The sequence below is a fragment of the Topomyia yanbarensis genome, chromosome 1 (genome assembly GCF_030247195.1).
Source record: "Topomyia yanbarensis strain Yona2022 chromosome 1, ASM3024719v1, whole genome shotgun sequence".
NCBI lineage: Eukaryota > Metazoa > Arthropoda > Insecta > Diptera > Culicidae > Topomyia > Topomyia yanbarensis.
Window position 1 is genome coordinate 58625576 of NC_080670.1, and position 15300 is coordinate 58640875.

A 15300-nucleotide genomic window follows, 5' to 3' on the forward strand; every position below is an offset into this window, starting at 1 on the left:
ATATTTGTACCTCTGGAGAAACCTGTTCGCCTCGTGGTCGTGAATCACAAGACCATTAATTAGCCATCCGCTACCCACCGTAAGCTCTCGCATTGCCCCGCCGCGTGGTACAGTGAAGGTATAACGTCATTTGTAACAAGTTGTCATCGCTACAAGGACCAGAGCCACTCAACCGTCAACCGTCTTTTACCGTTCCGCTACGAACCCCGCTCCTTTGCTATCGACCCGTTTCACCACCATCACGGCCACCGCCGTGCTCAACCATTAAAGCCATCATCATCTTGTGTTTGAGAGTGAGTAATAGACTGCCTCTTTAACGACCCTGCACTGAAAAAATCCAAACGTTAATTCTATTGGCTTCAAATCACTTAAAATCCATACACACAGAAAAAAAATCTTGGTAAAAGTAAGAGTGATCCGCTCTTAGCAAAAAACAACCAACGCCTACTATTAGGTTGAAAGTAAAACTTTCAAATCAATCAACAATAATAATCAAAATAAAAGTTTTCTATTTAAGCTAATGAAGAATAGTAATTAAAATAAAAGTTTTATTTTCAAACTAAGAGTATGCGTTAGTTGTTTTTTGCTAAGAGTGAAAAACTCTTATTTTTACCAATATTTTTATTCTGTGTGTATGAAGAAGAAATTCTAATATTATCACGCGCACACATACCTTCTATGTGTCAACTGTATAAACTATGTATGCACACACATAAGTTATATGTGCGTATTGTTGAAGAATCGGGTTTTATGTGCCTTATAGTTATGATGTGTGAATGTAAGATTAATATTTCTTGTAAATGCACACATTAGGTTTATGTGCCAGAAAATAGTGTCTATATTCCTCCGCTAATTGCAAAAATCTATGTGTAAAAACAATAGGCATAACGTTTACATTTTTTTGAGTGTGGGACTCGAGGAACCAAAAGAGGCCTTTCGCACCCGACCCGCCGGTTGCCGTTGGTTAGACCAGCAACATCACACTTTGCAGTGCAGGACGTCTCTGGTGTCGTAAAAACATGATGAATTCCATTGACAGGACATTAATCTAGCCTAATACTACGGCACATGTGACGAGTTGAAACGTGTTATACCGCTTTCTTGATGATATTTTCCTTGTCGCTAGTTGTTATAACGTCTTTGAACTCTGTAGTGTGAACATAGCTTAATAATATGTTCACACTATACAGAGTTAAAACACGTTTTAATAATTAGAAACAAGAAGAATGTTATCAAGATAGCGTTAAAACACGTTCTAGTGTGTTTAGTGTGAAGGTACTATAAGATGACACTTTGAGAATTTGGAAATATTCATTACAGACATTTTAGTTAGTCTGTTTATTGGAATTAACAGGGATAATTGTGATATTTTTCGTAAGAGCGCTGTTGAACATTTATATCAACGTTTATTTAATCTTATGTAAAAACAAAAATAGAGCTAATATGTTAACCTGTGGTTACGCACCCAACCAATCATAGATAGAATCGATTCCATCCTTGTTAATCGCACTGAACTCCACAATGGTTATTTCCTGAGGAATCTGCTTTTTGAATTTCTCCATCTGTAGCATCAACAGCGCCTCATTTCGCATCTGACGATAGGCTAAATCCATTTTGGAGAGTACCAACAAAAACTTCGCTTTTTGTAATCTCGGTTCAGCAAGCATGGAGTAAAGCAAAACACCTGAAGCATAAAATAACCTATCCTGTAGCAATCTCCCATGGAATGCCTTCTCCATACTCACCAGCTGCGGAAATTTGGCATAGATTCGATGTGTCCACCACGTAGATGATCCGATCGACTGGTTGGTTCAGATAATCCCTCCAGATCGGGGCTAGGCATCCACCGACTTCACGAACCTGTACGACGTCCCGCTTGCGAGCTGGTCGTGCTGGTTTCACATTTATTTCCTTCTCGTCGATCACTATTGGTGGTATTTTGATGGTGAACAAATTAGTACCGACACTGGGCACTGAGTGCGAGGTGAAAGTTACCGAGTCCGGTTTCTGGAGACAGGTGAGCAAAAGCGTTTTTCCTGCACTTATCGGACCCAGGCAAAGGTAGGACATTTTGGTCACGATGGAAGTGAAAACTTGTCGGTTTGTTGGATCGATATTGTTTGCCGTGGTTTCACACAATCGATAGGAGTTGAGGTGCGCATGATTTCGTGCTAAATTGATTGTTTTTGGGCTTATTCTTCAATCTATACAAAAAGATTATGGATACGGGAATAAAAATTTGGTCAAAAGGGCGATACTTTTGCGAATATGGAATTCAAGACGTAAGACGTCATAATCAAATACTGTTGATTTTCACAGAATGATCTCACTGCAGTATGCTAGTACGCCATCATCAACAAGTTAACAGTTTGCCTAATTGTAGTTATTTGTAATTTTATTGTATACGATAGCCGATTAATACAATTAGTCAAGGAAAATACCCTGCAATTTTCGGAGAAAATAAAGCAATTTATTATTAATGAAATCACTTTTTATTGCGGCTTTATTTGCAAGTGTTACTATAGGCAAGAAGAAGATGTAGCGTATAAATAGTTCGCTGTAGGTTTTATATAATGTTCTAGATGAAGGCCAAATTATTTTGACTGTTTTAAGTATATGTTTGCCGTGACAAACCAGGCCCTTTACGAGAATAAAAAGTGTTGGTACTATTTTTATTAATGAAAATGCATTGGAATTCTGTCATTAGGCTTATCACAAGTGACGTTACTGCTCGGTAATGGCATTACAAATGCCTCGCGTAAGGGCTTATACTGACTAGTTCAACCACGTTATTAGATATTGTTAATGTAAGGAATAGTAGTATTTAGCTGGAACAACAAACAGTCTGTCAGATTAAAAACAATTGTGATGAACTGAAAAGTATTGCTTTATTCAATGACAGTCGGTTATTCGATATTAAAGATCTACGTTGTTCGTTAGACTGAGATTCTCAGAAATGATGTTTGAAAAATTAAATTAAATAGTTGAAACTAAAATAGTTTTAGTTTTTCAATTGGATCAAAGAAAATAACATTTAATTCGACTGGGTCGATATTACTTAAGATTCAATCTTCCACTTCTAAAAATTTTGAGTATATAACGTATCTCATTATGTGTCTAGTAATAGGTTAAGTATTTGTAAAAGTTTACGCTTTGTATTTAGGAACTATAATTAGGTAACGTAATGGTGTGCACATAATTTTAATATCAATCCTATTACTATAATGCCTATATCATAGTACAAGTGACAAAACAGATCTTCGATTAAAAAACTTCGTAATAGAACATTGTACAGATTCGATTGCTAGGCAAACATAGAAAACCTCTAAACCATAATGTTGCTACTTGCATGTAAAATTAGTTGTATCTTTATCACTTAGTTGAGCATGATATAAAGTTTTAGAATGTGTAACTATTGACCGCAGCAACCGAAGGAACAACGTGAGCCCATGCTGGAACCCGTGCGAGGAGTTTATTGAATACGGGAGTATGATGTTTCTGGTGTTCCCAGAATGTCGTTGTAACAGTTATATCAACGAGAGGACCATCATAGTTCAATATTTCATGCTGCAATGTTCCAAAGTTAAAACAATGTTCATTGTGATTCAGAGTAAACTTACCCGTAATTGCAGCGTAATGTTCATTGGACCAGGGTTAAGACCACTGACGATAAGGACAAAGTAGCCCCTCTGCCCGTTAAATTCTATTGGATCGGCCAGCTCATCGACAATGTCCCATTTTGTAAGTGAAACACCTGGCTTGGGGCCAATTACCAGTGCACACTGATGCTCACCTTGCAGAGTTAGCTTCAAGCTGGATACGTGTTCCGTGATTTTATTCTTACCTTTAAGGACACATTTCACCGACGAGTGTATAATGGGCTGCGGTCCCGCAATCCAGTAGTTTCTAGAGAATGGAACTGGTTAGAAATGTTGGATTGCACCCGACCGTTTCTGGTACTTACTCGAACAGCACCTGGTGCCAGATAGAGTAGAATGGAATCGCACAGAATAGTTCCTTCTGACATGCGGGTATTTCCCGCATTGGGGTGATCGTGTCCGGTATTGCAATACCTTCGATCGTTTTTCTAGCGTTGCGATCAAGTTCTTGCAGTAGAAAGCCGGAATCGGTGTAACGTACACCGCCGTTGTAGTCATGGAATGTTCGAAGTGTGTGCTGTGTATGAATATAAAAAGTTAGGTTGATAATTCGAGGCACGATTTCATTCCAACAATTCAAAACTAAACCCTTTGAAAAGGGTGTCCCACATCAAATTAAATCACGGAAAAAACGCTGTAGAAAATAATCCATTGGGTATTTTCTCTTGAATTTGGGTAAAAAATAGTTTAGAGTGTATTGTTTACAATGTATTTTTATCGCTGTCAGTTTTTAGAAAATTAGAAAAAATGGCGTTACTCGAAAAGCGCGATTTTGTACAAGTACCCGGAAAATCCCCAGCTCTCGGAACATCGGAAAACAACTCGGAATCGTGAACGGTAAGTCGAGTGATTAAACGTTACAAGTTACAACCAAGCTCTGAGTATCGAACGGAAGGAGAAATGCGGTCAAAATATGTTCCATGAGTGATTAGGATCACAAGCGTGTAGTGAAAGCGTTAAGCGTAATCCCTATGCTTCGGTCAGGGATGTGGCCTAAAACTTGAATCTGTCCAAGCCTTTCGTTCAGGACCGGGAGAGACTATATACGTACAAAGTGCAGAAGGCTCCAAATCGTGACGAACGGCAAAATACGGTTGGAAAGTCACGGACCCGGAAACTGTACACCCAGATGCTGACGAAGCTTCATTGTCTCATTATGAACTTCCGGGGCTACAGTTCTTCACCGCCCAGAACAAGTTTGATGTTCCGGACGAAGTAAGGAAGTATCAACTTTCAAAGTTGCGCCGTTTGCGAATATCGAGACTGTAAGTGGGAAGATGGAGTGTACACAAGCGTGTTTCCTCTGTTGAAGCAACACGAGAGGCCTTCTGACCGGATCTAGCTTTGTGCCACTATTTAAATGTTGTCCTGGAGTGATACGAAGCCAACGGGATCACTTTCGTACTCAAGGAAATGAACCCCACAAACGCACCGCTCCATCGAAAAACACTTGGCAATTAGGAAGCAGGCACTACGGAAGTATCCCAAGGAGGTCAAATCTGAAAAAACCATTAAAAAGGTGGGTTTCCGTACAGAAGAAGCTGGTGTGTACAGGTGCGAGCGAGCGGACTCGATTACTGAAGACAGTTCACCTCGCTTGAGCCACAGGTTCGATGCAGCCTTGTCGACGAGGGAACCGCATACAGCTTTCTGTTTCCACTCTGTAATCTTATCCTCCGCAGTTTTAAGATTGCAGTTAAAATTGCAGTTCGTTCACACTAAGTGAAGTGTGCTATAGTGTGTTGCTTGATATATTCTAAGTCAGTTGGCATTTTCCACGAAGTATTCTTGCAGTCGTCGCACCTGCGCTACGTACAGTGCCTCAATGTCGACTATTCTTTGGTATGACGAGGGCATCCCGTGGCAATGTGACTCTTCAGCGTCGATGGAGTATTGCACCTAAACGCCTTCCTCAATATTCTCTTAGGACCTTCCAGGTCAGTCCAAATCTATTTGATGATCCGTGTTTGGGAAAGGCTTTAAGACACAGTTCACTTGACTCAAGAACTTATCTTGGAGCTCTAGCTTGATGTCGGTGTACCGAATCCCGAGGAGCTGCCAGAATCCGAGATACTTATACGATTGGCCCCGAACCATGTTCTGAATTATCTCGCCTTCGTCGATCTTGTAGCTGCCAGTGTCGACCTTGTCGATGTTGCCACTAATGCTTTCGACTAGTTTTATGACTACAAGCAGCCGTTCCTTCGAGTAAGCATAGATATTGAGATCGTCCATATAGAATGTACGGGTCACATCTTCCGGAGAGCTTTCTCCAGTTCGTCGCAGATTATCAGTTGGAAAGCAGAGTGACCTGCAGTTCCATGTTCCGAGTTTCCAATCGTAGTCCTTATTTCGTCGCGTAGGTCTTTGCCGATTCGTATTTTCTTCTGCAATGTTCGTAACGGTTAGTTTTCCAGGGCGACTTGTTGGGCCTTCCCCAACCCCCTGTCTCGCCGGAGGACCATCGTATCAGCTCTGTTCAGAGTCCCACGCTTACACGAGAACGATACATCAGCCGTCCTTAACATGGAGAACAGACGCTGTTTAGAGCCGCCTCTAATATGGGGGACAGACACTGGGATGGACTCACCCTCCGAAAAGAGGAGTCTCCCTTCCCTGTCAGCATACGACCATAGTCTCACCGGGGTTGGTTACCCGATCTTTCCTATGGTTTCTCGTACCCCAGTTGGCGTACCACCGGGTCTAGATTACGCATTGCCCAGTCATTTATCAACCGAGCTTTCTCCACACCTTATCTGATATCCATGCCCGTTTCGGTTGAGTGTCCGATTGAGGGGGTTCGCCAAACAAAACTAAAGCAGGCTAAAGGAATCACTTTGGAATGTCCCTAATGATGCGGAGCGTTCTAGATTGCAACACGTTTTCTCCACTTCCGAGCTGCAGCGTTGTCGTCCACCTCTCCATCGCTTGCCGCAGGAACCTCACGACTGCAGGATCAACTTTATACATCTCCAATGCCTTGATAAGGAGCGAGTGCGGTATGGAGTTGTATGCCTTCCTGTAGTCTATATAGGCCTTAGTAAGGTTCTGTTGATTACACACTGCTTGTCCAACACTGACTCTATCATTGATGGCTTGATTTTTGCAGGTGAGGATGGTGCTCAGGTTCTTGTGCAGACATGCTAGACAGTTAATTGGAATTTAGTTGGACACCCTTTGATCCAAGTGTCTCCCAATTCCTAGGGTACAGTGTAGTCTCACGTACATCATTGGTTTCGACGGAGACAGCTGACATCTCGTCAATTTCTGTGCCAGCCCATCCCTTCTCGTACGTTAACAACGGTTACCCTTCGTAATGTTGCACCGAGGCCACCTAAATACTGGTTCAAAAGATAGTGACATCACCAATATCCGGTAGACTTTTGCCAAAATCGGAATTTTCGTGATTAACGCTTGCTCGTTATCAACGAACATCTGATTTTATTGTCCTCGCTTCGAAGAATCAGTGTAATGTCTTTACCTTTTTATTAAGACACTTAATTGCTGTACTAGTGAGTAGGTTTTTCTGATAGATGGTGAGCTCCCAGCATGCGAAGCTCAGTACGTGCAATAATCGCAACCACATAACTACACAATTTCGCCGATCTTTTGCTGTCTCTGTACGCGTTGAAGACTACGTTCGTGATTCGACTCTCCAATATCCGCTACCGCATGGAAGAGCTCGCCTTTCCCGGTGATGTTGAAGCGGGTCACCTCTAGGTGTTATTGTACTTTAGGAAAATTAGCTTACGGTTAGCTGCCCAAAATGGACGGCCCATGTGCGGGTCTCCTTTACATCCGGAACACCAAACCAAAGGTGCAAAAGGTGTTAGGAAGATTGTGCAGACTTACCCGAGGCATGACATGGTTTCCCCGACAATTTGCTGCACTTAAGCCCGTGCTGAACTTCGTGTCTGCCTTCGCGCAGACGAGTGTTTCACCCCTACACTCCCCGAACCTCTTTTACCAATCGCGCTACTAGCGCAACAGGACCGCGCTTTCGCTGCCTTGATTTTCACGGATCGTGCTGCGGACACGTCCTTACTTTCGCTCAGTCAGGAAATTGTAAAGCTCACGACGCGCAACAGCACACCGGGACGTGATTGGGTTAGCTGGCCCCCTTTTTCTTCGACACGACCACGCAATTTCACTGCGGCCACTTTTTTGACGGATCGTCTTGCGCACATGTCCGTATGTTGCCCGAAATGTATGTGATCCACGAAACACGTCTGATGTTGCCCGAAATGTATATGATCAAAGACTGACTTGAATAATACATTGAGCCTAGTTTGCACACCTTACATAACTAGCCTCACTGTTCCCCGTTCACTCACCATTTGAATTATGTCATATCTTTTGGTACGAAAAGACGGTTTGCGCCCATGTGAGAGTGGCAATGTTTGCTCATCTCAAGTGCGCTTTTGCCTGCTCTAACAAAGACAGAAGCACAAAAAAGAAGAATTTAACGCTATCCGTGGAAAGGTTTTATCATTCTCCCGCCATTAAAAGATCGCTATAGATGATAAGGAGCAGTGCTGCTCAAGCCGTTTCGTCGCTAAGGTTATTCTTGGAGCAACGTATTCTTCGGAGATTTTGGAAGCTTTGTTTAGCTTTTATTCTTGGTTGTTTATATGATCGCTTAACAACGTATCGTTTGACGTTTAGAGTTATATACACGATGGATTTTACACCCGTACCAGTAAGGTTAGGTCCACAAGTTTATTAGCCTGAACTTGCTTTGCACCTTAAGGACTATTCATACATTACGCAACGCTTTTAGGGGGGATGGGTACGACAAATTTTGACATGTTGTGACATATGGGGGAGAAGGAGTAAGCTAAAACGCTACGTATCATGCTTTTACTGAAGAAAAAGAAATTTTTCAAAGAATTTGTAGTTAATTGTGGAGGGATAAAGACATTTGTGACAATTTGTTACATGGGGAGAGGGGGAAGTCAATTTTTGGCAATTTTTGCGTTACGTAATATATGTATGGTCCCTTAAGAGTATAATTTGCAATCATATTTTCTGTATATGCTCAATCTATTCTCGGAATAGCATATGCTAGCTCAAACCGTTGTGGGAATATGCACTTGGAATATTGTGGAACCATTGGAACCAATCAAAAAAGTAACAAATTGAACCAATCGAATAAGAAACAATAAACATGTTTTGATACAAATCTCTTGCATCTTATTGCTGAGATTTGAGGATTAAGATTAAAAATTGGATTGTTTGGTAAAACTTTGTTCGACTTCTACAATTTTCCATCAACAAACACTTACCGTTATGTAGTGGCGCTGAACGGTCGGCGCCTTCATAGTGTCATCCCTGTAGGGGAAACCCACGTGCGTAGACGTTGCCAGAATAAGTGCGATCGATGTGATGGCCACAAGCTCACCAATCAGTTTGTCGGTCTTCTTGAGCAAAAACAGTAACGGCGTCATATAGCTACAGGTGAACAAAGTAACGGCTGCCGCCATTGCTCCGATGATGAAATCTGGATTGATTGACGCCCCTATGCGTCCCGTAATTGGAATGAACATGTTCAGCATCAGATGGTAGAACTGTGTACACCATAATATGGCAATTATTTGGAAAAACAAATGTACGAACAGCCACTTGTGAACCGAATTTTGCAGACCGAACATTGAGATTAGTGTGTTTGATAAAAGCGAAAAGAGAATCAAGATCATGAAAACATATGCGATTCGATAGCCTGTAAAAGTGATTCCCAAAGTGACCATTCCCCAGAACAAGTTGACGCCGTTTAATCGCGCTTGAACCTTCAGTGCCAGGCTGAGTGGTGTCTAAAAATATTCGAATTCCATAAGCATATCGACTGAAAATGAAAACAATCTCTTACCGTTTTACTGCCTAAAATTTGCCCGCACGCCATATGCACCAAACATAGGCAAAGCAACGCTGGGCAACAGTATACACCCAATACCAAATTTGTAGACGAATACCACGACATTGAGCGTCCCATTAAATCCAGCTGGTAACCAATCAAGAAGCAAACCACACCAGCAGCACCGGCCCCTAGAAAGGTGGACACAAATCCGACCATGGTTTCCGAACGGATTTCTCTTCCATGCGTTCCACTGGTAGATCGGGCCAGTGCTAGAAACGGAATGATGATTGACAATAAAACCACTGAGAGATTAATCATCAGTCCGACGTCCGCCGAATAGAAAATGAAAAATAGCCCTAGAAAATCAAAATACACCGTATGTTCCGTCTTCTGATGGTGTAGACCGAGTTTGTCCGAGTTGGCGATTGTTTTCGTAAGTGACAGAATGTTATCTCCTGTTCGCTGCAGCACCGACATCGGTATATAGTCTATCGAATCGTACTTAGTGTGATACCGGTAGCCATTGGCGGTATATGCAAAATCCATTCCCGGAATGCCACCTACATCACGGAACACCCGAAAATCTGTATCCGAGGGAATGACACCGGATTGGAAAATTTCTTCACCAGCTGCCTGTGCGTAAGGATACATTATTGCCGTAGCGTACATTTCCACCAACCAAGGATTTCTAGGACCACTTTGGAAAAGCATTTCCTTCCCTCCAGAACCAGCCGATTCGAGATTGATGAAAGCGTGGACCTGTTTCGCCCACCGATGAGATGTAATGAATCCATGAGATGCCTGTAACAACAATTAAATCTTTTAATACTTTCGGTATTAAAACACTAAAAATAAATACCTGTAGAGGTGTTTCTTCTGCACCATTGAACAGAAATATCACCGAAAACTGATTAATGTCAGGTTGCCGCGACATAACCCTCAACACCTCGAGCATCACAGCACAACCAGACAAATCATCGCTGGCACCGGGACTGGCGGCGACCGAATCAAAGTGGCAATTCAATAGTAAGGCTTTATCAACATTTTTTCCGACCAACTTGACAACCACGTTCTGCACATTCCGGTAGACACTGGTCGCCGATTTGTTCATATAGACGGCAACATAACCACCTGATGCCAACTGTTTGTCTACAATCAGCTTCTGGTTTTTATTCTTCAGCTGGTCAATGTAGGAAATCTCCCGAACTAGAAAGTCTACGGCCAGTACCTCGTTGGCGTAGCTTCCTGTGGGTTTAGGACCAAAATCGTTCATTATTCTTAGATCTTTGTAGGCTCGCTCCGCAATGAACGCGTTCGGATATTTTGCCAAGTGTGCGTTTCGCAAAGCATCTGGGAGGTGAGAGTTGGTGTAGCTGGTTAAATTTCCAATAAAAAGGATAAGAAAAATGCCTCCGATGCCCCACCAAGATGATATGCTGTGGACACTTTTAGCCTTGGAGTAATCTGTCAAATGGGGCATAACATGTTTGCATTAAAAAAAATATTTATCCCAACCATAATCTACTTTACCTATGTCGGGATCGAGTACCTTTCCCTTCAAGCCTTTCCGGTTGGAGTTGGACTGTACGGTGAAGTGAGAGATTTCGATAAAAAAGCGGTTTATGTAATCAAGTTTATTCTTACCTGGAACATCTTTGGGTGTTTGATGCAGTCTATAAAATCACTATGGTTCTGAAAACTCTGTAACTTTGGTCACACCGCACTGCGTCAAAATTAATGGCTCATGGAAAATGCGATAATTTCTCCAGTTCATAGGTTATGAAGGCTTATCATTGACTATACGTTTAATATTTTACTACTAAATTGTTAGAGTTCAATTTTTTCAACACTGGATCTTTTTGTCGTTCAGTCTGTCAGAACGGTATTATGCGACGTATGCGCCGCAGCATAGAAAGCAAACTTAGAATGAAAATATTGACGTGTTCATTCTCGCACCCACACGCATACCACCATTCACGATGTTCTGTTTCTATGCTGTATTCGAGGTGGCGCTGATGCTATAGATATATGAATGAATAATCAAAACAAAAAACACATGTTCCCGTTGCTTTATCTGCCGGCACGCTACCAAGCTCATAGAGGTGTGCGCGTGGTCCAGTTATACACATAGCAAGAAGCTGAGGCTATGCGATGATGTATATACTCTTATATGACGATCAAACAAGGGGATACAGTACATAAATTTGCGCGCTGTTTGGAAGTGACCAGTATAATGAAATGAACTGTAGCACGTTTCATAAGCAACGATTTTTACAGATGATTAATCGACCAATTTTGAACTGAACCGCACATTTTTAAAAAGCACATGACAGGCACGCCCACACTACTTTTTCAGCAAACGGCAAGTTCGGCGGAGAGCCTAGAACAAAGTTTGAATAACCTATAAGCGGACCCTACACGAGCAGAAATATAATCATACATTGATCAATATATTGATGGTGCAAGATCACCTTGAAAATATTGATTCTGTGAAGTTTAAATGGAATTGATGGATTGAAGCAGTCTTGTCAATGTGTTTATTGACAATATTTCTGTCTCGTGTAGGGTCCGCTATAGATCGCCAGCATCTAATTTAACCTACCTAGCCGCATGTTAGTTTACTGGGCTTAGACAGAAAAAATGTCGAGGACCCAAGAGTTTTGAAGTAAAGTAATATACCTGTCAGAAACGATGTTTCGATATGCATCGAAGTATTTATTTATGCGTTATACACGACTTTTTATGGGGATGTGCAAGTTATGCGGTTTTTTATGTGGATTCATGTTTAGATATGTCTTTAAGATCTTTGGTAGCTAGCTGTTTGAATGCGACAGAGCATTTATTTTATTCGTTTGGGGTGGGGCTGATTTTTCTATCATAGCACCTCTATCGTTTGCTCCCGATTTTTTCGCGGTGAACTCAAAGCCTCGTACATTATTTTCATAGAGTCGACAGTCAAATAGCGCAAAAAGTGTTTATTTACAGAATATAGACATGAAGGCTCATATCCCATATATTCTATAATTTCCAATGCATTATAGTTATTTTTCCTGTGGTTTCAAATATTTGTGCATATTTGGGAAACAATCCCAAGCTTCCGCATCGTGTTTAAAATTTGTATGGAAATTAGTATGAGAAAACTAGTTCTTTGCATCTCAGCTCGTTCTGATCGCTGTTTCACTCAAATTAAAAAAAAAGGACTTTGTCAAAAACAGTAACTTGCCAGAATTTTTATGAAAATGTAATCACAAATTAATTGTAATTGCGGATTTTTTGTTTGTATCTGTGAGCACTGCAAATGTACCATCAACAACAACATTTCAATCGTTAATATCTCAGAACATGTTCAGTTTTTCGCAAAAAAGTGTTGTTCAGAATGATTCACCGAATCGCAAAAACGAAGTTAAGAAATCTGAAAACCGATTTAACACATCTAACAGTGAGATCAAACCATTCTGGCGCCATTTATCACATGTGTTTTTTGCGTTTGCTCAATTGGCGATTCTACGTTCAAACCGCTCATAGATAGCGCTGGAAACAAAGTGTTTCTGATTTGATTCTGTTCTGTCATAGTGCATATACTTTCTGTAAACATTGGTAAAAAATAACTTTAAAACACCAAATCACCGATCAATTTGTTGATAATTGTTTATGAAAATGAAGGAAAACCATCATTTTATAACATGATGAGTAAACATCTTGCGAAAAGGGTGTAGAACATAGTTGTTTCTAATATTATTCGCAGAGTTATAGGTGTGCTGTTTCGAAATGTAATTTGTTGAGCACCGTAGCCGCCGCAGCATCATTTCCCGTTCCTCCTAAGTTAAGCTAAACCTTCATGAGATGGTGTAAAATTATGAAACTTTCCAGATCACGCAAGTAAAGAATATATCCGGTTAATAGGAAAGTGTCAGCTTTGTAGCATACACAGCCGATCCTTCTCTCTGATAGTCTTCACTGAATCTCCTAGGTAGTCCAAAATCTGAAGGAGTTTGACATTGGTACTGATTAGGTCTCGGTTTCGAATTGGAACATTATTCATGGAACGATTTTTTATAACCACAATAATATCCCCAATTACATTTCGAAGAAATGTATGAGCCAAATAGTTGCAAATAGCTGCAATTTCAGAATAATTGCAAATAAAACTAAATTTCTTACTCGTTTCATTCATATTTTGGCAGTGGTAAGCTTTTTCCGAGAGGAAAATGAAGATTTTGTTGTAATCTATGACTCACTTGCGGGTGAAAAAACGCAAACTGTATCACTTTGCCAGTTCATGAGCTGAATTATAGGTGTCGCATGACTAATTTTGGTTTTGCCGCAAATTGCCAATCAATTTCTTATAGGCTGGCAAAACAAGCCTCATAATAAACCGTCGTTTCTTTGAGTCCCGATCACAAAGGGTTCTATCACTATTTACTAACGCTTTAATTTAGGAACTTTGATAAACAATTAGATAGCCAGGATACCTGTCACTTAACCCGTAGTTATCTTAGTAGTTAGAAACATATAATAGTTATGACCCAAAAGCACATTTGTGCTGAATAGTTATTAAGATTTGCCAAATCAAAAAAGTTGATACCTCTATTGTAGGGGATTGGTTTAAATTGTTAGCCACCATTCTTCTTCCGAAACCGTCGGAAGTGGTAAATATGGCAAATTATACCTTTTATGTGCATCATGATTTGCGTGGTTAACAAAGCTGTATTATTGTGCAACATGAGGCCAAACTATATCGCCCTTGACCTCTGATACATAACTCCTTCCCCTTACCTTATCGCGGTGCCAACCGGAGTACAAACCACCTTATGCCGTTTTAGCTTGGTCCCGCGCTGGGTCGGGTTCTGGTCCTAATCGCTATCAGTTCATACATTTTGAAAGTGATCTGACTCAATATCGCTTCGGGTAGGAGTTGCATTACTGAAGATGTGTGGGTCGTATGCTGACAGGGAAGGGAAACAATTGACGAGCGCGCGAAACTGTTAATGTCAAATAAAGTATATAAAGTAAAGTTTTCGCTACAGTAATGCTCATTTTGGGGCGCTCAAAACTATTTCATATTCCCTTTAGAAATAAAATCGAGTTTTCTGTTGTAGATTCGGTTTGTTTACAACCCTCGATTAAATATTTCGACTGTTACATTCTTTTACTTTGCTAGTTTTAACTTCTGTGAAAAATATTTGAAAAAAATTTATTGAGTATTGATGAGGCTGTCCGGAGTTCAAGTTGCTCGTTTAAAATTCTCGGAAATTGATCGCGTGCATTCATATCATATTGTCAACCAAGACATACCTCCTGATCTTCTCCCTTTCTTACTAACACAATTCCTTTCCCGTGATGCTAGTGGAGATGCAGATGTCTATCAATAGCGAGCATTGCACTAACATTTCTTTCCTTCCCCGCATTGGGCATGGCCGGTGTCGTTATCGACCGTCTTATGTAAATGTTGAGTCAGAGATACATGTAAAGTGAGAATGATTTCTTCCTCCTAAACATACGTTTTGGTTCATTGTGCATTTTGACTCATTCGGTCAACCACGAAGTGCGACTACGGGCAGCTAAGCATTATTGATCATGATTTGCGAATAAAGATCTACAATACCCATTTTGATACCCTTCGGCTCATAATAAATTATATCTACTTCCTTTAGGAATTCCATAACCATCGGAAATGACCAATGTGGGCAAATACATTTTTCATGTCCACCAGCAGTCTGGAATTACAAAACTTAAAGAACCAATAGAAATTTGCAATTCATACCAACCAAATCTGGAATATTTAAA

General features: G+C 40.8%; 2 protein-coding genes across 2 annotated transcripts; both read right to left on the reverse strand.

Moving 5' to 3' along the window:
* Positions 1–1386: 1386 nt before the first annotated feature.
* Positions 1387–2345, reverse strand: LOC131677716 (ADP-ribosylation factor-like protein 16). The gene is made up of 2 exons (XM_058957705.1): positions 1746–2345; positions 1387–1684 (listed from the first exon to the last, which is right to left on the reverse strand). Exons 1-2 carry the CDS (start codon positions 2068–2070, stop codon positions 1458–1460), a joined length of 552 nt encoding a protein of 183 aa, XP_058813688.1. The 5' UTR covers positions 2071–2345; the 3' UTR covers positions 1387–1457.
* Positions 2346–2475: 130 nt separating this feature from the next.
* Positions 2476–11486, reverse strand: LOC131677715 (endoplasmic reticulum metallopeptidase 1-like). The gene is made up of 8 exons (XM_058957704.1): positions 11158–11486; positions 11044–11095; positions 10373–10977; positions 9526–10314; positions 8945–9469; positions 3965–4176; positions 3621–3906; positions 2476–3567 (listed from the first exon to the last, which is right to left on the reverse strand). The coding sequence occupies exons 1-8, from the start codon at positions 11164–11166 to the stop codon at positions 3400–3402; spliced, it is 2646 nt and encodes an 881-aa protein (XP_058813687.1). The 5' UTR covers positions 11167–11486; the 3' UTR covers positions 2476–3399.
* Positions 11487–15300: the final 3814 nt, after the last annotated feature.

Bases quoted from the DNA above. Each gene is read 5' to 3' on its own strand.
- LOC131677716 (XM_058957705.1), bottom strand. From the start codon at position 2,070: ATGTCCTACCTTTGCCTGGGTCCGATAAGTGCAGGAAAAACGCTTTTG. The intron at 1,685-1,745 runs GTGAGTATGGAG...TTTATGCTTCAG, and splicing joins ATGCCAAATTTCCGCAGCTG to GTGTTTTGCTTTACTCCATG.
- LOC131677715 (XM_058957704.1), bottom strand. The intron at 10,978-11,043 runs GTAAAGTAGATT...CCCATTTGACAG, and splicing joins GGTACTCGATCCCGACATAG to ATTACTCCAAGGCTAAAAGT. The intron at 4,177-8,944 runs GTAAGTGTTTGT...ATTCATACACAG, and splicing joins TTCAGCGCCACTACATAACG to CACACACTTCGAACATTCCA.